Raw genomic sequence first — 22,223 nt, 5'->3', positions numbered from 1 at the left:
TCTGCGGCTCTTGAGTTTGTCAAAAACAATTGTTTGACTAGACTTGACCGGGCCCAAAACACACACACACACACTTGCTTACATATATATATCTATAGATGTAGTGGAACACAATGGCGTGGCCAAAAAAGCGGAACAAAGAGCTACAGCAGCAACACACTGAAAAAGGACTGCAATTATTGGGTTACTTCAAATAAATAAATAAATAAACCAAATATACAACTATAGCTTTAAATATGCTAAAACATACTGTGGGTTACTTATATTAAATATTACCAAGTGGAAGTAGCTGTCCATAAATAGACATACCTCAAAAGAAAGGCTTCAAATGAACAAACCATTTTTTCGAGTGCATTGCGAGCCACGACAGCAGCATTTGATGCCATTTGTTTTACTTCGCTGACCACAAATAACCATGGCCCGATGCTGTGCTGTTTTGGCCAGCTTGCAGCAGCATTTCGTGGTCCAAACATTCCATTTTCCATTTTCCAGTTGCCAACGCGTCGCCAACCGTTCGCTGTTTGCTGTTTGCCCTTTGGCCACCGAGAGAGAGTGGCGTTGCTTCCCGCCGGAGTTGCTGGTCAGTTGAAGTCCCATTCCCATCTCCAATCCCACAGCATCATCATCCCCATCCTCCCACCGTCGACAGTGAGTTATGTTGTACATATGAGCCCCAAGGAAATGCAGCCCCAGCAGCAGCAACGCCTGCAGCACGGCGACATGCAGCAACATCAGCTGCAGCAGCAACAGCATCAACGGCAACAGCAGCAACATCAGCAGTCAGCATGCAGCATGAAGCATGCAGCAGTAATGGCATCGGCGACATCGCAGTGACAAGTACTCAAGTCGGTTGCAGCTGCTGCGACTCGGGGATATTTGTGTTCTTGCCGCAGAAATGCCGCTTAAATTCGGCACTTTGCTTTTGCCTCAAACTCAGCAAATCGAAAGCATTTAAAAGGAGTTTTTCTCATTATCCCACTGAGATATCAGCTTGTTTCCAAAGTTTGTTAGTGATCTCCTAACTTTAATGATCTCTTTCCCTTAGTGGTTTCATTGACAAATCTTCGCAATGCTTGCCGCAAAAGTGTTGGCTTAAATTACAGCTGACGGTGAATGGAATCAAAGTGTGCGACTATTAAGAGCATCAACCACCAGGAGACGTGGCTGCCATCATCATTCGCACTCCGAGTCCCATTTCCATCTCCATCTCCATTTCCGTTTCCACTGTCCTGGCCATATTCATTATCATTTTCAGAACGGTCAGCGTGGCAGGCAAATTTGCCAGGCTGGGCAGCCAAATGCCAGCCAAGTGCCAAGTGGCAAGTGGCAAGTGGCAGGACGAACAGGACAAACAGGACGAAGGCATTACGCGCTGAACTAAACTGGCTGCTGCAAGGCGACGGCTGAAAGCAATGGACCTGCTGCTGCAACAGCTCCTCCTCCTGCTCCTCCTTCTCCTGATCCTGCTCCTCCTCATGCTCCTTCTCCTCCTCCTTTTGCTGCTCCGACTGGTGGCCATCTAATTTTCAGCTCCTTGTCGCCGCACCACAACAATCAAGTGGCATGATTGCTAAGCAGCATAATGCCATTTATTGCCACAACAAGCTGCACAGTGCCGTCGAATCAGTGCTGCACTGGCATCGAGCAAAATGCAGTGCGCCTCATTGATTCTGAATTTTGAGCCACACAACTAACATTTAAGCCCATTAAAGATCATAAAAGCTCTGCATAAAATGCAGAAATTATTACCAACTGAAAGCAAAGCTTAAACAGCATTATATAAAGTAAACAACACATTTTTCTTTATCATTAGAGAAGAAGATTTGCTTCAACTAAACATGAGCCTATTAAAGAAAGTTCATTACGAGTGTGCAACCCAAAAGGAAAACCACATTTCCAGTGTAAGCGCAGATCTGGCTGCACTGTCTATTTGGCTGAAGCTGCGTTTTCCTTGGCGAAAGTTTCCGCATTCGCATTCATGGGCTCCTCCACAATATGCTAAACGCGCAGCCATCGTGGATCGGGATCCTGGGAATGGGACTGGGAATCCTCGGGAGGAGGTGGTGGTGGTGGTGGTGGAAGTGCTAAGGAGCCGTTGCTGGAGCCAATGCAATCATAATTTTAACTACTTTAGTTTTATGCCACCCCCAGCCAGTCAGCCAGCCAGCAGCGGCAGCTCCTTCTGCACTTAGTTCTATTATCCTGGCGCTTTGTTCGCGAATGGCGCCTTCGTCCTTTCCGCCCGATTTTCCTTTTCCTAATTTCGCGTGGCCACAATAAAAACCCAATGGCATGGGGTGCCAACGACAGCCGGGAGTCGATGTGAAAATGAAAATGAAAATATAAATTGCCTTTGTGCACTGCGCAAAATGACCCCCTAAGTTTTCAGCTATCGCAAAGATTAATTGCCAGCAAGGCTAATTCGGTGACAGGCGATGAATAAACATTGATAGCGCGGAAAATTTGCAACCAGCACTAAATTAAAAGAGAGTGCGCTTTAAAAACACAAGTGACAGCTAAAATGATGGCTTAAATTATGGCTAAAATTATGGCTTAAATTATGGCTAAAATGATGGCTTAAATTATGGCTAAAATTGAGATAGAAAGCGAGTTATTTAGCTGAGCAAATATGGTATTGTTGGCTTGCAACTCACAGCAAAGTAAACAGGGATTGCAAATCAAGTTCTCTTTTAATATTAAAATGTTCTTCACAAATTCCTTGCCTTGGAATGTAAATAGATTGTTTTCTATTTCTATGCAGCAAACTGAGATGCAGCATAATTCGATTTAAATGAAATCAACTGCCATTTAAGGGCTGAATGTGCACAAATAGTATTACAAAATGGCATTTGACCCGTCATCAATTATGGCCCCATATACCATGGCGATTTTTTCGCCCAATGCAACAGCTAAACTTGAATTCGTTTGTGGCAAGCTCTTTGTGGCTTCATTAGCGCCTCGCCGGCGACTCAGTGGCTCAGTGGTTTGGGGCTCAAGGGTCAGCGGATTGGGAGCTGCGAATGGAAATGGGAATAGGAATGGGAGTGGGATTGAGATGGAGAATGAGACTTGGCTGTTTGATTAACAATAATGCCGAGCGAGCCGAGGGGCAAAAGCAGAAGGCACAAAGCCAAAGCTCTGGGCGCCAAGAAGAGAGAAACGAGAGGCGAAAAGCGCAATCAAGGCGTATGGATTTTAATTAATTTTCCCTGCTGCTGCATTTTTAATTAAAAAACTTGAGCGTGACCGGGCATGTAGAATGCAATTTGCCAGCGTCCTTGTCTATTGTAGGCTTAGGCTTACACACACTTCAAGGATATTGAAATGGGCCGTGTCCTTGAGCTATTCGATTTATATGGTTGCATATATGCTAATTAATTTTGGTCGCAATTCTCGTTTCCATTTCAGTGCTGGACTGCCAGGTGGGCGATTGGGGCGCCTGGAGTGAGTGCGACCGGAGTTGCGGCACGGGAATGATGACGCGGAACAGGCAGATCCTGCAGGCGGCCCAGAATGGTGGCAAGCACTGCCCCACGCTGCAGCAGAAGCGGAGTTGCCAGGGATACCGCTGCCATGGACACCACGACAAGAAGATACTGCGAGGTGAGTGCCAATCCTTTTGTCTGCCCTCATTAATCCCTGCTCCTTGAGGCATTTAGCTCACTAATATATATTATATTATATGTACGCACGCAGTGCTTAGAATTCTGCTTAATAATCAGTTTTCCTTCATCTTTTCCGTTGGCTTACAATTAATTTCCATTTTGAGTTTCAATTTGGCACGGCAACAGTTTGCCCAAAATGATAAGCCATGTTGCCAGGCTTGCCGCTCCCTTCGTCCTTCGTCCTTCGAACTTTTGACGTCATAAACACGCTGATTTGATCATCCCACATCCCCTTGACGCCCTGCCTCGCAGGATATTCGGGACACAGGATACCTTTTGTGGCACATTGCAAGGACAAACAAAGATTTGGGGCAAAAAGCTTTTGCACCTAAACCAGCCAGACTAAGGACACTGACAGCGGCATCAAAGACCTCCGATGCACTTCCGCCACTCATTGTTTTTGCCCTGCTGGTTGGGGCGTTTTTGTGGGTGGTTTTGTGGGTGGTTTTGTGGGTGGTTTTGTGGGTGGTTTTGTGGGTGGTTGGGTGGCTTTGGAGGGCGCTTGCAGAAAGTTGAAACCCTTTCAAATTGCCTTTTGCACGCACACAGGGAGAACACACAATGCACATCAGTTCAGTGTCAACTATGCCATTTCTTACATATTTAACCGCAGTAATGCACTGCCTCGAGAACTTTACAATTATTAGAGCAAGGAGCAGGTGCAAGGACATTGCGTAGCGAAACTAATTGTTTTTAATTAGCACACATCTTTGCTTACTGAAATCGCAAAAAAAGAGTACCATTAGACCTACAAACTTTCAAAATCTATAAGTTAGTAATAAGTTGAAAGAGCTACGAACTGCAACAAGAAAAGCCGGACTCTTTTTTAAAAGTATTAGATGTGTTTATAATACTTGCTTAGCTGATACCTGATACCTGATTATTTCTCGCAGTGCACTGCCGTCCGCTCGGCTAAAAGCCAATGCAAAAACGGATCTGCCAAACTCCAAACAAGAAAGCCAGAGTACGTGAAAGAAATCAGCAGGAGCAGAAGCAGAAGCAGAAGAAGCTGCTTTCTCTGCAGGAGAAAGGGCGTAGAAAGTTGCGCTGCCTGGCAGTGGCAAAAAATGTCATATAGCCAAACCCCCAAGCTGCGCCCCTCCCCTCTCCCCTCTCCCCACCCACCCCTCAATCCAAAGCAATTTTCTGCAAGTGGCTGACATAAAAGCCATATTATATTTGGCTAAGTGTCACCGCCGGCTTAAAAACACAGACAAAGGGGGGGAGTGGGGTGGGGAAAACTATTAAAATATCGCTGCGAAAGTTTTTGTTTATGTTTTGGGTCGCCTGCGCTCCATTAGCCTTGGACGTGCCCCACCCACTCTGCCACCCACTCTGCCACCCACTCTGCCTCCCACTCTGCCACCCACTCTTGTTTGGATTTAGTTTTGCCTTCTGGTTTGCCATGTTTGGTCTCCTCTTTCTTTTTTTTTGCTCTTTTTCTGCTCGGCACATGTGTGCAGCGCAGAACTCTTTAAGCGTTTAATTAAAACTTTGATTGCTGCCATTAAAATATTATTCAACCGCATGCAGAACGAGCAGAATGGGGCTGCCAGTTGCATGGATGAATGCGTCTGATTGGAGCAAGAAAACGGTGCAACAAAAAACAGGGGCATTATTAATTGGGGCAAGGAACAACATTGTTGTTAAACATTATATTATACTATGGCAAGCGGGCACTTTAAAGTTGGCCATTGGGACACCTGAAAGCCATTAAATGGAAAAGGATATGGAAAGGGGAAATTGAATGTGGGAAACGTGGCAAGCTAACAAGATGAGTAGCATTTCTAATTAATGTTTGTCTACATAACATTAATATTTTACATTGCCCCTGTAATTTCTATTATTTTTGAATGCCTTAATGTAAATTTTACCAACCCACCAGCAGCGCATTTAATTATGTATGGTTATTATGGGCTGCAATCAATTAAAAATATTTACAAAACCGAAATTCTAAAGGGAAATGATTAGCGCAATGTCCCCAATAGTTTATGCACTTATAATTTCTCCCTGAAAATTTATACATATATGCCAAATATTAAATAAACCCTAATGACTGGCACAAAATATAAAAACATCACCTTAAATCGGCAAAACTTTCCCAACAAAATTGCATCGAATTTTGGAAATTTAGCTGTTCGTTAAATGCAATGTTGTTTTTAATATAAAACCGCTTTCATATTATTACATATTTAATTATATTTATAATCAGAAAGTGGATTCATGCTTATTTTGAATTAATTACACACTTTGATAATAACTTCGCGTGCAATCGGAATTTTTTTTTCCCCAATTGAACGCCAGTATTAGTTAGTAATATAATATCTCGTTTTAAATGGAATGCGAAAAACAAACGTAAATATGTATAATTATGTTGATTTACTTGTTTCAAAGGCAGGCCAAATGAATTCCTGCTTCGCTGGCATGTTTAAAATATAATTGGGATTGAAAAGGGTAGCGGTCGTCATAAAAGTGCAGATAAATCCAACCTAATGGCCCCACAAACTGGGCAATGAACTACATTTGGGCTGAGGCGCCAAATCGGAGACGACAAGATAAATATTAAATATCGCATTCCAACCGGTTTCATAATTGGTCCGCAATTACGCATATCCTGGCAACACATACATTTGCGGTGCCCAGGGTTTCTGCGAGTAAATGTTAATTAAGGCGTTGGTGTGTGTGTGTGTGTGTCCGGCTGTGGGTATATCCTCGCATATACATACATATATATGTGTGCATACACACACATCTACGCGTGTGCTTAATGCTCATAATGCGCTTAAGCTGTTTATTGTTTTTAGCACTTCCCACGCCCCCCGCCCACCGCCAGCCACGCCCCCGTCTTCGTGTGGGCGGCAGTGCGTTTGTGTTTGTGCTGCAAATAGCCGACAGACAATCGCCGCAGGACTAGCGAAAGAGAAACAGATACGGAAGCGGATATATATACATACATATATGTATGCACACACTGACACGGTTGGAAAATCTTGTCTTGTGTTTCCCCCAGTAATTACAGGGCATTAAGAGCTCCGCTGAAGCCATCTGAAGCCATATGCCGAGGCAAAAATCAAAGAACAGCGCATCTGTGGTTTTTAGTTGTGCTGGAGAAGTGAAGCAGCGACTTCCCCTTTATTTAATCAGGTAAAGAGTAAGAAACTTGCGCAAGTAGCTGAGATTTCTATTACATGCGTTTGTAGAGCTGCTCAAGACAAATTCAATTTGCCGCGGGTTCGCTGAAAAGGCAATTTGCACAGTCTTGTGCCATTAAAAACTGCCTAATTCCAAATTAATTGCCAACAAGCAAGTGGCTCTGTGTGTGCGCATTTTAGGGGCAATAATAAAGGCCAGAAGGACAAAGAAGTTAAGGGTGAAGCAATGTAAAACCATAAAAGATGCATGATCAGAATGCTGCCAGGACGCAGAACCTAAAAAAATGATGCGCTAATTGCCATCTACATAATTCAGAAGCTCTCCAGGCCAAGTTGCACACTATTTTCGGGAGTTTTCGGCTTAATGCTGACTTACTGGAATGCTGCTTCAATTTTTGTGCCATTTTGCTGTGCGACACTTGCCACACGTGCACGTACTTTCGGCTCCCACTGTGGCCTTGTGCCGGCGCCCAAATGCTCAAGGACCCAGAAGCCCCGCACCTTCCACCGACCACAATAATGCGCCGTGCTCATTAACGTTATAAAAATAATTGCTCAGCACTCTCACATACACATACACAGTTTCCATGTGCTAAATTCCAATTAACTGGCGTTGGTGTAGGTGTGCGTGTGTGTGTGTGTGTGAATGTCAACTCGGCTGCTTGGCCACCAAGTTGGTAATCGTCCGAGTTGAACGATGAAGTGCCAGCGCCACAGTTTTCGGCAGCAGCTAATCAGTCGCGGAATGTGGGCTACCCTTTATGCCGATTAAAAAACACACAATTAAAAGGGGATTCAAATAAACAAGATAAGCTTTAGGAATCTACTTGGTATTTGAACACGAAATAATCCAATTTGCATTGTTTATGAAATGCTAATACCTTTAATACATCTATGCATCTGTAATGGGCCGAAAGAAGTATCTCTGATATGATCACCTGCAGCAGCACCTGCTGTTCGGCTAAGCAGCACTCTTGGCTTGAAACCGAAAACTTTTCCATTTTTTGCGCGGCCAAGTTTTCCTTGAAGTGAATATGCCCAAGGCGCAGTCACAGCGGAAGGACCTTGAAGGGAACAGGATGAGGGGCAACAATATGGCATTTGATTATGCAAATTCCCTTTTCCCCCTCCGCATCCCGAAGCGTTTAGCACTTGGCTCGTTAAATTTGCATAAGTTGCTGCGGCGCCTAAAATTATGCAACGCATATGGACCAGCCCTGAAATAACTGAAAGAGGGAGGGTGCCTCTTTCAACAACGCTCCAAATTTGCACAGACCCACTGTGCTTATTCCAACATTCAGTCTGCAATCGAAAGCTGGTCCAAGGCACCTAGTCTATCTAGTAACTAACTTGAACAGCAATGCTCCATCTTGTGTATCATCCATGACATGCAGTTTGCTCCAGGAGCGATCCTGTGATCCTTCGATTCTGTTGACTCGCTTGCAATGCTACTGTACTGCTCCTGCTGCTTTTAATACTCTGAATCGAATCTCTGCCAGGCTAAATAATCCTCCTAAAATCCCACCTCCTATAATCATCTCATGTCCTTTGCACAGCTCCTGATCTTTGGTAGCTAAAAGGGTAATTTCTCTGTACCATCGCAGCAGCCATTGCAATCATGCAGAATGAAGAATTTCAGGATTGATGACATGCATTGCCAGCGACCGGAATGGCACCAAATGAGCACTGCTTCGCCGCAATCCTCTCCGGCATCCGTCTCCGACTGACATGGCCATGGTTGCTGTGGCATTTGGCCCGGGAGCACCCCATCCTCGGTGCGGCGGAGGAGCCTTTGAGTGCTGCGGAGTCAGTGCGCAAACAGTAAACAAATCGCACACGTAAATTATATCGGGTAAACACAGTAGCGAATCAAAGGCGAGCAGTGCACTGCGCGAAAAGGGAGGCAATATCAATTTGAGAAGCTATTTCAGATTCATACAGCTTTGCTTATGGATCTACTGTATCTATTTAGTTATTTGAAATATGTAATAAGTCTGGAGTACTGATTTCTTTGAGTGTCTGTGGCATGTGGCATCGTTCTGCACCCGCGGCACGTCGGGTCATCCAAGGTGTTGGTGCTGGTGTTGTCGCTGGCTCCGCGACAGAAAAGGGTCCTGGGGGCGGAATGGCTGGAATGGCAGTGCGGTTCGCATTTCTATGCAATCTGCGGTCGGATGAGGGGCGCAACCAGGAGGCGGAGTAGGAGGCGGAGGAGGAGTAGGAGGCGGAACTAGCTCATGCTGTTTGCCTGGCTTTTTTTATTTGGTCGCCTGTTAATGGCATGTTTTGATTCCGCGCTGGAGGAAGCAAGAAATAAAAAAAAGAAACAGGCGAGGAAAGAAAAAGAGCAAACGACAGGGCAAACAACAAAATGGGGTGGGGTGAGTGTTTTACACAGAAAACGTAGCATACTCCCAGGCGCTCCGGCACGCATACTTCCGGTTTATATACACGTATGTGTGTGGGGTTTTTTTGGGGGGGAGTGACGAGTGAGCAGTGAGCGATTGAATTATGGCAGGTATGCGTGCGTTACGAAACAGGCACAGCCTTGAGCTCTGGGGATTGCGAGCATGGAAATTGATTTGCCGCGAATAGCTGAAGATTTGCCCAAACTAACACTGCATTCTCCGCATTATTCTCTTTCAGAAATGGCCCTTCTTCTGCCAGCTGCCCTTTCCCATGCTCATCACAATGCCACCGAAAGTGGCGACTTGCGGCGCAATCTGCGCACGCGCTACCGCGACGCCTACAAACACAACCACGATCAGGAGTAAGTATACGCACCGTTGTACGGCAACTTAGAAGGCAGCTAATCATGCCAATTAAATATATTATTACCACTTTTAACTTATTAAATGCTGCTGTATTCTAAAGTATATGTTATAGAATGCTATTAGCTTATGGAAAAGGTTTTGATCTTATCTTTATCTTAAGTATCAATCGAAATACCAACAGCTAGCTGGCAAATCCCCCAATTTCCCTGACTAGACGTTTATGCGAAAACTTATAGCTCAACCCATGAGATTCATGGACTTGGTTGGGTTTATCCCAAATTTGCTAGCCGTTGAGTTTTTATGGCGCGCGACATGCAAAATAATTTCATGTCCCAGCGGAAAACATGGCAAGGCGGTGAAAAAGGATGGCAAACATAAACGCCGGCAATAAAAGTCCATCATAAAAAAGAGAAACATGAAAGTGGGGCGAATTTCCCCATTTCCCCATTAAACTGTTCCTAAGCTGCTCCTGATTTGACGCGTTGTTAATTCTTTGGACTTCTTCGTTATTTCTTGGCGTTTTTTGTGCCATTTGTTTGCCTCCTTTGATTTTTACGATTTGCTTGGCCAGGTTGGCCAGATTGTTGTTGGTATGTGGTATGTGCGTTTGATTCGAGTGCCTGCGACATGTCCTTAAGTGTCCTTGATATGCTATTCCTATTGGTGTTTGTGTTTGGTGTGCCAAGGCAAACACAAGCAGCGAGAACAAACAAAGGAAAGGTCCTTGCTCTTCACTCCCTCAAATTTCCCTGCCTCTCGTTTCATAAATTCTATACTTTACTTGGCGCTATATCTTCCCAATTTCTTTGTGGTTACTGAGTTGACTTCCAGGCTAGGGACTTGACTTGTTGATAGCCATTCACTTTTTATATGTCTTGAGTTGCACACTTGCCAGATATACCCTGTGCTGTTACCTTCTAAGAGGTAGCTGAGAAATCTGTCCAACATCTTTTGCTCGCCCATTATGGATGCCACAATAAGCGCACATCAATCACGTGCCGAATTCGGACAGAAGTGTTTCTTTTTTTCCAAGAACCTCCTAAGAGGTCCTTTTTTTTCCCACTCCAGCTAAGTGTGCTTTTGGGCCATCAAAAGCCGTTTATTGTGATACGATTCGGCTTTGTTGTTTGTGTTTTCCCCGCCGCCCAGAAACAAAATTAAATCAAATCCCCATTTTATTATTTTACGATTTTTCATTTCGTGCTTTGTTTTCTTTCTTTTTGACTATCTTTAAATTTTGTTTGGATTTTAGGTTTCACTTGGGTTTCATTTTCCATTACAAAGACGAACTGATTTCTGATTTCTGATACGAGGCGAACAAGATCTTGTGTCTAGTGATTTAATTAGGTGGCGTTGAAACTGCCAGGACGACAATTTAAGTGAGCTTTTATTTTCTGAAACACTTGGATATCTTGGATATTGGTTAATTAACAGAGGACCTTTTGATGGGTGGTCAGGACCAAGGACGAAAAGGAAGTCGAAGTCGAAAGAAGTTTGCCTATTGAAACGAATGATGTGAAGAGGCTTTGGGATGATAATTTGAATATTGAATACAAAAATATATAAGTTAGAGAAGGATATGCCTGCATTGGAAACCAAATTCTTAATTAAACGTTATATATTTTATTTAAATAACTCAAAGAAACCTAAAGAGAATGGGTCATCCTTTGAAACTTTTCTGTTCTATTGTAACATGTAATATGTAATGGTTTTTATTATTCATATCCCCGAATTCGAGTTAAATGGGGCTATAAACCAGCTAATTGGTATGATGCCGTCGTAAATATAGTTATCCAGATTAAGTATACTCCCTTCCCCGCCCCACGGCAACTGCCACGCCCCCTCGAACAGCCTCCCTAGTGATTTGTTAACTTGCTGGGAAAACTTTTATTGCTTTGTCAGCGAATCGAGAGGCGGCAACAGGAAGAGAACCGCAAATTATGAATTATACACTTGAACAACAAAAGCGGCGACAGGCGGCAGATGAAAGTGCTGGTGAGATAAATAAACATATACATAAATTACGGCCAACATTTGGGGGGCAGGGGGGCAGGGGGCAGGGGGCAGGGGGTGGGCTGTTGTTGGCAAACAGAAAAACGCAAAGCGAAAAACAAACGAAGATGGCCCAAACCGAAAATAAAAATAAAAACAATAATTCGCCACAATTTAATTTACATAATGACAGTGTCAAGTGGCGGCGTCTGTAAGGTGAAGTGGGTGGCTGGGTGGTTGGGTGGTTGGGTGGTTGGGGAGCAGCAGTGGAAAGAAAGAAATTAAAAAGGCGAAGATGGAGCAGGATGTGGCAGCCAAGACAAAGAGGACAAAAGGGGAGTGGGCCGCCAGCGACGTTGTTGAAAATTCACACTTTTTTTAATGCGATAAATTTACAAGGCAACTGGGAAATCTGCAGTCGACAGCCGTGTGTGCCACGCCCCCAACCGCCACCGTCGCCGACCACGCCCACTGTCTGCGCCTACGTGGGGCAACAATAAAACGTTTTAAGCCCAAATCCCCACGAGGATTAGCCTGGACCGCATAAATTTGCCGGCAGACGCGAGCAAACAAAGCGGTCGAGCAAAACGCCAACTGCCCAGGGACGGACTCTGATTTTTCCCCGCTGCAAAGTAAGCAAGCAACAAAAAGAAAATACAAGAAAAGAAAAGAAAAGCGTGAGGACCCCAAGGATCGATGTGTGCTACTCCAATGTCCATGTACGGCATGTACATATCGATTAGATGAATTATGTAGGGATTTTTGAAATGGAATTCAGCTCATTTCTTATAGCAATGTTTTAGTATATTTAGTTGCATATAAATATTAAATTGATGTTGTAACTATAGGCCCCACTTTGCCCGCAATGCGCTCCCAAAAAGGAGAAAGTCGCCTGCTTGATTGCTCGCTGCTGGAAATTAAAGACAATGCGTCTGCGAATTGACAGATTTAACGATTTCATCCCCATCACCATCCCCATCTCCATCCCCCTCTTTCTCCCCATTTCACCTTTCTCATTTGCATAGAGCAGGTGCGTCGAGGTCGTCCTTATTGCCCAATCCCCCCACCTAATATCCTCGTTCCATTTCCTTGCGTCTTCTGTTGTTGCTGCTGTTTGTTGCATACAAAAAACGTTGACAACGGAATAAGAGCCATAAAAATGCGTTAAAGCTGCTACTTTATTTTCATTACGACAGAACCTCTTATATATACATACATATATATGTATATACATAAACATATATATATATATGTAGAGAGAGGCAGCTCTTTGTGCCCGTTGATCTATGCAGGCGGCTTTTGGGTGCAAAAGGAGTTTGCGGATTTTTCTGTTTGTCCGTCTGCGGCTGCTTTGCATACTTTTAGGGGCACTCAAAGTCGGCGGCTTTACAAATTGAATTATGCACTTAATGGCGGCCAGCTGCTCGGCAAAATGCGGCAAAAGGTGGGTTAGCTGAAGATTCCCGCACAAGGCTAAGCATCTCGAAATGGGGCCAAATGAAATGGCTAAATGGGAAAATTCCCCATTGAGCCAAGCCATTTAAACGAGTTTCCTCCGGCAAGGACAGTCCGTTTGTTTGCCATTTTTGAGGGGCTCTCACTGCTGGGATCTTCAGGCAGCTCTCGGAAAATATTGAGTTAAGAGTAATGTACATGTATTCACAACATAATTCTGTTGGCCAAGAAGCGACGAAACTATTGAATAAGAAATTGATGCGCTTTAGTTCACTTTCCATTTCACTAACTGCAATCACCCACATTTTCCCCTCGTTATAATGGCATTTTTTTTTGCTATTTTTAATCGGAAAAGCGAATGGCAGAGGCAACAATCTACACCTCCACACCTCCACACCACCGACACATTCTTTCCATATCAATTATTTGGTGGAAAAGCCGAAGGGAACAAAAAGAGGAGGGCCAAAGCAACGAGGAAACTAGAATGTTTCAGTCTAATCTACATGCCGACAGCTTTATTTGCACAAAGCTTTTTGCTTTTGCTTCTGCTTCTGCCTTTGCCTCTGCCTCGCGGTGGCCAGCGATGCGCAACTGTCACATTAATCCCCCAGCCGCGCCCACAGATACTCAACGCCCCCCAGTTGGCGCCCAGCCCACCCACTGTGGTGCCCCCCACCGCCCCCAAATCAGCTTTTGCATTGACTAAGTATGCAACAAGGTTTTCCGAGCTGCTCCTCCCGCAGCACCGCCGCTCAATCATCATTAAAACGCAAGAAAGTCCGGGTGGCTGGCCTGGATTTTGTCGGATTCGGCTGGGTGGCTGCTCCAGTGGCTGGACGAAGATGGATCAGGCCGACAACAAAGACAGCCAGCGTCCAGCGGAATCCCTTTAACATTTCCCTTCGGAGGCGACTCACTCAAGCGCTGCAAAGTGCTTCCTCTCTCTCTCTCTCTCTGCCTCTCTCTCTCTCGCTGGCCGGGCAGGAAACGAAGACCAAGACCAAGAGCAGGACCAGGACCACCACCACAAGACCAAGACCAAGTCCGAGTCCAAGGAGTCCCAAGTGTTTGGCCACCGCCTCCTCGCCTGCTGCCTGTTGCTGGAAGCGTGCACTGGAAAAACTGCTTCTAATCACTTGCCTAATTTGTAAAGAAATGCGACCATAGTTAGACTATACCAACTTTAAACTATCAGCATTTATTTCCGAAAAAGTAAACTGTTAAACAAATATTTAAAATCATCTAAAAAAAAGGGATTTTGGCCAGTGTTGCAATGTCGCCTGGCCCCTTTGTCATCGCCATCGTGTTCGTTTCCGGCATTGGCGGTAGGCAAATGGAAAGTGGGAGTTGTATGGGAGGTGGGCGGTGTCCGGACAAGGGGGCGTGGCAGCGGCACATCGTGTGGCCATCCAGCTGTGAGCCAACTTTGTCGAGCAATTATTTTTAGCGCAGCTGAAACGGCGCTCACTTCATCTTGTTACCAGCACTTGTTTGCCTTTCATATAAGCGAGTGCAAATACTTTTTTAAGTGCCTGTATGCCGCAGATGTCGTTGTTGCTGTTCCTGTTGTTGTTGCTGTTGTTGTTGCTGTTGCTGTTGACAGTTGTCGTCCTTTGAAGTGGCAAAATATTTGACAAGAAAATGACTTTTCCGGCACACAGAGCAGGGCAGCCGTTCGCTGTGTATGTTAATGTTAATGTTTAGACCACAAATTTGCCGGCCAGGCCGCAAAAGTTCATCCATTGTGGTCGGGCACAATTGCCGGTGGTCTTAATTCGCTGGAGAGCCACTTTCCATTCTGTCATTTCAAGGATGATAAATACCTGGAGTCCTCTTTGAATTGAGAGAAAATCAAGTGCCCCTCATTCCAAGTCAGTTTTTGTGTTTTCTTTATTTGTATAGTACTACGAGCGTAACAACATTTTCTATAATTGGCTTTCAGCAATGCTTTTCAATCGGGCAATAAAAAGAAAACAAAAACTTTGGCCTGATATTATTAATTGATATTATTAAAAGGAGTTTTCTCCATAACTTACCACTTTTTAAAGATTTTCGCTTTAAAGATTACTGCATTCTCGATTTGCACCTAAGTTTTAAAGTTTAACATGCCTGCAGATTGGAAAACTTGTTAATTTGAAGACTATAACCATATAATCATGAAGTGCATGAAGTGAATAAAAAGTCCACTAATGAAATCCAACTGAATGCGGTAATTCGTTGATGTGTTTTTACTTAGCTCCATTACGACGGCCCATTAAATATTTTCTTTGATGCGTGACTTTAAATTGATTACAATGTTTCAATTATTTTTGATTCAATTACTGTGCACTCGGCACTCTTCCAATTTTTGATTTGTGTGTGCAATGCAAAGGGGTAATCAGTTAATAAATTACAAATTCTGATCTCTGCGGTTCATTTTACGTTTTATCATTTCATTATCCGCTTATCGCGGACAACTCTTCACATTTTATTTGATAAATCAGTGGCGTTTTTTGCGCAATTTTTTTGTTAGCTAACACCGCCTTCTTGGAAGTGGCCTACAATGAGGGGCTGTTCCTTCGCTCACCGCAAGCCAAGCATAACAATTGCTTTTTATTTTATGATTGCCGCGGCTGAAGGACCTCGTCCTGCTGCTGATTCTGCCCCCTCCCCTTATTTCCTGGCCAGACAAATACCGCCGGCCCCGAAAAACATTGCTTGTCTTTAATTATGTTTTGGTCCTCGAGTTTTGTGTTTTGCGTTTTGTGCATTGCCTTGTTTATTTTTATTACTCGACGCGGTGCGTCGGCGCCCGTTTCTGTTTATTTACATTAATTTTTTCAATTTACCTTTATTACCCGGGCGCAGAGGGTCCTTCGCTTCGGTTTACGTTGGGACTTAATTAAGCTTTCAGCTGTTTCCCCAGCGCCGCACCAAAGCCTCCAATGGCGACTCCCATTTTAATACAAATTCTTTTTATTTATGACTCGGCATTTCGGGGGGGAGTTTTTGGCGGCTGAGTGCGACGCCAATTTCCATTTCCGCTGCATCCTGGCTAATCTGGCTTCATCTGGCTTGGAGCCGCATTGGCGATATCCACAAGTTTCACCTCACTTTTGCCTTGGGGTTAAGTGGCCCGGCTTTCCGGTGGGTGGTGGTGTGTGGGTGGTGGTTTTTGGTGTGTGTGGTGTGGTGTGTGTGGTAGATGGTGGGTAAAATCAAAAATGCCCCAAAATGTCAGGCACTTTTGAAATTTCCTACGCAATTTCCGTTGTCAACACCTTGACAGCTGTCAGCTGCACACACAGACACTCTCGTCTCACTTACACACGCACACACACACACCCTCACGCACACACACGCACACACACGCACTCGTGGGCACTTGTCAGTTCGATTTTTCGCCTGCCATGTTTGTTTTTGCTCTTTTTCGCCCAGCGGAAACGGAAATTGTTAGGCTTAATAGACAATTCGCATTTCCCGTTCCTTTGAAGTCCTGTACTCAGCCGCCCGCCTCAGTCCGCACAATTGCACAAATCAGTGCTGCTGAATCTCTGGGTCTGAATCCCAATAATTATAATATTTAACATCTCAATGGCCGGCCAGTTCCTTTGGCTCCTCTAATGAGGCGTCGCCGAAGGACATGCATAATCAATGAAGGACCAAACGGACGAATGAATCGCTCAATGAGCGACTGAATGAGTGAATGACTGAATGACTGACTGACTGAATGACTGACTGAGTGAATAAATAAGCGGGCGTAGGATGCAAATTATGAGGACGGATAATTAATTAAGGAATATTTAGTCTGTGATAATAAAATGCAGACCAGAGTTTCAAAACTGATTGGATATTTAATTCTATTTTAGGTCCTTTGACTGTTTCATAACCTATTGAGATATTCCCAGCGTTGCTTTGTAGAATTATTATTAATAATTTGGTTTATTTTAAAACTTTCTTTACAGATATTGCGTGGAATTCGAGGTACTCAAATCATCTAAAGCCTGCCACAAGCTGCCGCCCTACAATCTGATGGCAGAAGGTAAGTAAAGTCTAAGAATTACAAATTAAGAGAACTGCATTTGTTCTGTTCTCTGATTTGTACCCGTTACCCGTGGGGTAAAAGGGTACACTAGATGCTTAAAAAGTATGAAAACATTCCGGAATGTTTGCTGGAGTAACGGGTATCCAATAATCGAGGTACTCTACTTGGCGATCTCTCTGGTTTAACTCGCTTTTGTTTCATTTCCCAGGCGATCGCATCACGGTGCGCTGTGACCTCGAGGCGTTGATCCAAGACTCGGCCGGCAGCTCCACCACCGCCAGGACACCCCAAGGCCCCACCACGCCGTCCACGAGCACTGTTGCATCCGCTGTTGCATCCGCCTTCGGCCAGCGGACGGATGACCTGGAGGAGGAGCACCAGCAGCGGGAGACCAGCAGCGACGAGGAGACGACCAACCAGGAAGGCGAGGCGGAGGCGGAGGAGGAGGAAGAGGAGCCGGAGCAGGATGAGCAGGATGATCTGCAGAATGCCCTGGACTCGGACAGCAACGAGAGCACCGACTACCATCACCAGCGGCACTCGCAGATGTCGCAGCAGTCGCAAATGGCACACAGCCGGCGGACAGCGGGAAAGCGCAGCGCCGTGCCGGCCACGCCCTCGCCCACGCTGGCGCCCACCTACCACTGCCGGGGGGAGGGGCTGGCCGGGCGCACGACACGCTGGAGCGCGCTGCCGGCGCCGTCGTGCCGCGGCAAGTGGCTCCGCCTGACCGTCGGTCCGCCCAAGAAGTGCGGCCACGCCCAGTTCATCTTCGTCTAAGCTGTCGCCCGGTCAAGTGCGGTGATCATTTTTTTTTCTCCGTGTAGTTTATGGTGTACGGTCTCCCCCCACTCATCATATCATATCATATCACCCGCGCCCCCCCTTCCCCTGCCACGCCCACGCCCCCCGCCCACTTCCGGCCCAAAATAAATAAAGTACCCCATCGTATGTAAGCGTTTAAACATTAAGCCAGTGGATTAAGCAGATCATAGCATATGTATGCATGTGTGGTGAGGTCAGGATTTTTTTTTTGTTTGTCTTGCTAGAGAAAGGATGCGGATAATAAGGACACACTGCCAGTGAAATATAGGGAATATGTGAAGGAATATCGGACAATTCCGAGGTTTTAAGGGGTTCTACCAATTTGATTGCAATGATTACTTGTGAAATGAATCTAGAAATGAACAACTTTTAAAATAACACAACAGTGCTACGATTTTTAACAAACTTTCGAACTTTAAACTGTAAGAACTGCCCCACAAACAGGATATTCATCATATAACCATATTGACATCACGGCTGCTGTGGACTTCCTTCGGGGATCATTTCTCTAACTAGTTTAGGAAACACAACTCAATATACATGTGTGCTGGGAATCTGCAAAGAAGCTCGCATCTCGGATCTCGGATCGGATAATACTAGAAACTAGGGACTAAGTCATCAAATACCGCATAACATCTACAGTGAACATGGAGTCGGGCTGCGTAGTGAAGAAACCTATATATATATAAATATATATAATATATATATATAAGTATATATATGTGGATGTGCATGAGTGTATCTGTCTAATCGTTAGTTCCCCCGACTCGCAAGCATATAGCATACACACATTCTACACATACATACATACTATACATACATATAAAATACACTTGTCAAAATCAAGTGTTCGAGGCCCACAATATTTGGTTACCCAACTGGCAGACAACCTGATCTGGAGTCGGAATTAACGTTTGGATCTTAGCATTAATCTGGATTTTAGGTACACACGAATGTCGAAGTAATTATTATAATTATAATTAAACCAATAATGAGATCATTCAATAAAGAACGAGTATAATTTTAAAGTAAACCAATCTTGCGTTTAGACATTTTTCAATCTGGAGTCTTGAACCATCCTGGTTTATGTACAACTGGTTTGGTGACTCTTCCGCACAGTGGGATGAAAGTCATTTTTTAATTAAATAAAAAGTTGTTTAAATTGTTAGAGGTAATAAAGTATTTAATATATATTCCATATATATGTAGATATAGAACATTTCTTTATAATTGCATTATTTGTGTATTATGTTTGTGTTATTAAATATAGTTTCAGATTCATGCTATTCCCTTATGCTGTGTTCTTTTTTATATGTTACATGTTTTCCAGTGTGTTTAATCTATTTCATCCATTTAATCTATATCTGAACCCACTGTGCTGGAGTACTCAGCTGTTCTGGGCTTACCGGTTGACCCAATTACCACCAATGGCAAGGCGCCTTTCAGCTTTTCAGCTCTTTCTCCGGCTTTGCCTCTCCGCTGCGAAGCTCGAGTTCACGGTGAAGGCCAGAAGAATGGCAGAGAGAAGAGCGAAGAAAGAAGAGCGAAGAGCGAAGACTGCGCCCGAAGAAAGAGTGGAGAATTGGCCCAGAGGCAGCTGGTGCGACGAGGCGGCTACTTGATTAGTCCCAAAGTAATCGCAGACCCAGACGGACCTCCAACAAGAAGCTGCATTCCAAACCGTCAAGAGTAATTCTCGATTTGCATTCTGTTCACTAGTGATTCATCAAGAAATCGGTGGTTTAGTTGTCTCGGTTCTCTGTTCTCTGTTGTCTGTTCTCTGTCGGCGGTGTGATTGCCGTTCCTTTTGGTTTTGGCCGCAAAGAAAGTTGTCTTCGAACATGTTAATTGCGACGAGGGGCCGTGGGCCGTCGATTTCTTTTAACGGTCTAAGTTTGGCCAAACGAAAACACTTTTCGTTTTAGCCGATAATCCAATGCGACGAGACATTTGACAAGGCCTACACTTGGCTTTTCTTTACTCAGGCCTAAGGTTCAACACATTAAGTTGGTTTAAATTCCAAGAAAGAGGTCGTTTGGTGCCACTTAGTTGCTATTGCTTAAATTCATAACATTAAACATATTTAAGTGCTTTTTTAATAAGTTTATATAAATATTTATACATATATAACTTCGGATCTAGACATGTTGACAGACAAAAGGGCGGCTCTCCTGCTGGTGACCGCGATCACCGCCCTCAAATTGGAGGAAGTGAATGCCTATAGGCGCAACTTTGATGCGCGACAAAGCAGCAGTAACTCCAATATTCCACTCTGGAAACAGCGAGTAAGTTGAAGAACCTATATATCCATTTTATAGAATTAAACCCAAAAGTTACCGATTATCTAAGGCGTGTGAGAAATCGCAGAAACAGCGGCAAAATGCTCACTACGTTTGCGATGAAAAGGGCGACTTCAAGTGTCTTCCCGGGTGGCAGGGTGATCTTTGCCAGGTGCCCATGTGTCGCAGGAGCTGTGACCCCATGAATGGTATGTTCCACTCTGCAGCTGATTCCCCATCTCGTGGCCCCTGAACACACACACTCTCACACAGGTTACTGCCAGCGACCCGGCGAGTGCAGGTGTCGCATCGGCTACAGCGGCGAACTCTGCGACAAGTGCATCCCGCTTCCGGGCTGCCAGCATGGTGGCTGCACCAAGCCCTTCGAGTGCATCTGCAAGCCCGGCTGGGCGGGACTCTTCTGCACGGAACGTAAGTAGTTGATGCAGATCTTAATCCGATTACTCAATTGCCCGTTTTCCCCAATCCCAATCCCAATCTGCCGACCAAAGCAAGTTGCCGCAGCGGATGCCACAGCACCCGTGGATATTGCGAGGCGCCCGGGGAGTGCCGCTGCCGGATTGGCTACGCCGGACGCACTTGCTCCGAGTGCGCCACAATGCCGGGCTGCCAGCACGGCACCTGCAACAAGCCGCTGGAGTGCCTCTGCCAGCCCGGCTACACCGGACTCCTCTGCCAGACGCGTAAGTCCTGCCACCAGCGGTGCTGCCACCAATCCACACCCAACTAATCCCATCCCATTCCAGCCATCTGTGACCCGGATTGCAGCAAGCAGCACGGATACTGCCGCAAACCTGGCGAGTGCCGGTAAGTAGCAGCAGCATCTGATTAAAGAAATATTTCCCAAGTTTTTTGTGGTCTCCATATCAGCACAACTAACCCACATGTGCCTTTACTTTTCACGAACACCACCTCTGATTGCCGGCTGATGCCTCTCCAGCTGCAAAGTGGGCTGGACGGGCAGCCAGTGCGACAAGTGCTTCCCGTATCCGGGATGTGCCAACGGGGATTGCGAGGCGCCGTGGGAGTGCAACTGCCATCCCGGCTGGGGCGGAATGCTGTGCGATGAGAGTGAGTATACACCCGTATGTATGTACATGTGGCCATGCTCACGGGGAATTGACCGAGTTGACCCACAGAGCTCACCTACTGCGTGGAGCATCCGGACACGTGCGAGAACGGGGGCAAGTGCACATCGCTGAGCCGCGAGGATGGCAGCTACCAGTGCCAGTGCCGGCAGGGATTTCTGGGCAAGAACTGCGAGATACGCGATGACTTTCTGCTGACCTCAGAGGCGCCGCCGCCGCGAATCACACCGCCCACACCCGCCGCACTCGAACTGGCACTAGATGGACCTGAACTGGACCAGAACGGGCAGCAGGACGGGGAGCAGGACGTCATCGCTGCAGGTGCAGGTACAGGTGTGCCCGATGACAGCGCGCCAGGAGGCAGTCTGGTTGGGGGCAAGTTACCGGCGGGTAACGAGCCGGAGCGCCGGAAAAATGACACCGCAACCGCAGGAGCTGCAGCTGGAGTGGGAGGGGGATCCATGAATCAACTACCCGGCAGCGCGAACGCCACAAGGACGACAATGGCGGTGGCAACGGGAGCTGTCAGCCACAATGCGACTAATGAAGCGTTAAGCGACGTTACAACGAGGCGTGCCACCCCGTCACCCCCCGCATCCGGCGAAAAAGCCGGAAAGGGTAATGCAACAAGTGTGGCGGCGGCGACTGGACCTCAGCCACGCCCCCCGCCATCCTCGTCCTCGTCCTTGTCCATCGGCAACAGCCAGGAGCAAACAATAGCAAACTTGGCGCCAGCTGCAACAGGAACAGGGGCAACAACAGCAGCCACATCCGTGAGCAGCCACAAGGATAAGCCAAATGCGGGGGACGAGGAGGAGGAGGAGGAGGATGACGAGGATGATGAGGAGGATGAGGAGGGCGAGTACGACGAGGAGGAGGACGAGGACGAGGACGATGAGGAGGATGACAGCGATCAACTCATACCAAATATTATATAGATTATATCGT

General features: G+C 45.7%; 2 protein-coding genes across 2 annotated transcripts in view; both read left to right on the top strand.

Annotated features, from left to right (window-relative positions):
• The window catches only part of LOC122623846, a 70,112-nt gene extending 51,245 nt beyond the window's left edge, over positions 1 to 18,867 (top strand). The window contains exons 3-6 of the mRNA XM_043803204.1: positions 3,409 to 3,603; positions 9,464 to 9,587; positions 16,983 to 17,059; positions 17,271 to 18,867. Coding sequence (XP_043659139.1) covers positions 3,409 to 3,603; positions 9,464 to 9,587; positions 16,983 to 17,059; positions 17,271 to 17,842 — 968 coding nt within the window. The 3' untranslated portion in view covers positions 17,843 to 18,867. The remainder of the gene's footprint in view (positions 1 to 3,408; positions 3,604 to 9,463; positions 9,588 to 16,982; positions 17,060 to 17,270) is intronic.
• A 1,164-nt stretch (positions 18,868 to 20,031) lies between these two features.
• LOC122624771 (neurogenic locus Notch protein) lies at positions 20,032 to 22,213 on the top strand. Its single transcript, XM_043804470.1, has 7 exons — positions 20,032 to 20,172; positions 20,237 to 20,375; positions 20,440 to 20,598; positions 20,679 to 20,870; positions 20,934 to 20,994; positions 21,128 to 21,258; positions 21,327 to 22,213. The coding sequence occupies exons 1-7, from the start codon at positions 20,032 to 20,034 to the stop codon at positions 22,211 to 22,213; spliced, it is 1,710 nt and encodes a 569-aa protein (XP_043660405.1).
• The last annotated feature ends 10 nt before the right edge of the window (positions 22,214 to 22,223 follow it).

The sequence above is a fragment of the Drosophila teissieri genome, chromosome X (assembly GCF_016746235.2).
Source record: "Drosophila teissieri strain GT53w chromosome X, Prin_Dtei_1.1, whole genome shotgun sequence".
Taxonomy (NCBI): Eukaryota; Metazoa; Arthropoda; class Insecta; order Diptera; family Drosophilidae; genus Drosophila; species Drosophila teissieri.
Note: the sequence above shows the minus strand (reverse complement) of the source record. Positions and strands in the feature narration are given on the sequence as shown.

What these genes read in the sequence shown, in the direction of transcription:
- LOC122624771 (XM_043804470.1), top strand. Translation starts at nt 20,032, where the DNA reads ATGTTGACAGACAAAAGGGCGGCTCTCCTGCTGGTGACCGCGATCACC. An exon ending in GGGACTCTTCTGCACGGAAC is followed by an intron (nt 20,599 to 20,678) that starts GTAAGTAGTTGA and finishes TGCCGACCAAAG; the next exon opens with CAAGTTGCCGCAGCGGATGC. An exon ending in CGGAATGCTGTGCGATGAGA is followed by an intron (nt 21,259 to 21,326) that starts GTGAGTATACAC and finishes GTTGACCCACAG; the next exon opens with AGCTCACCTACTGCGTGGAG.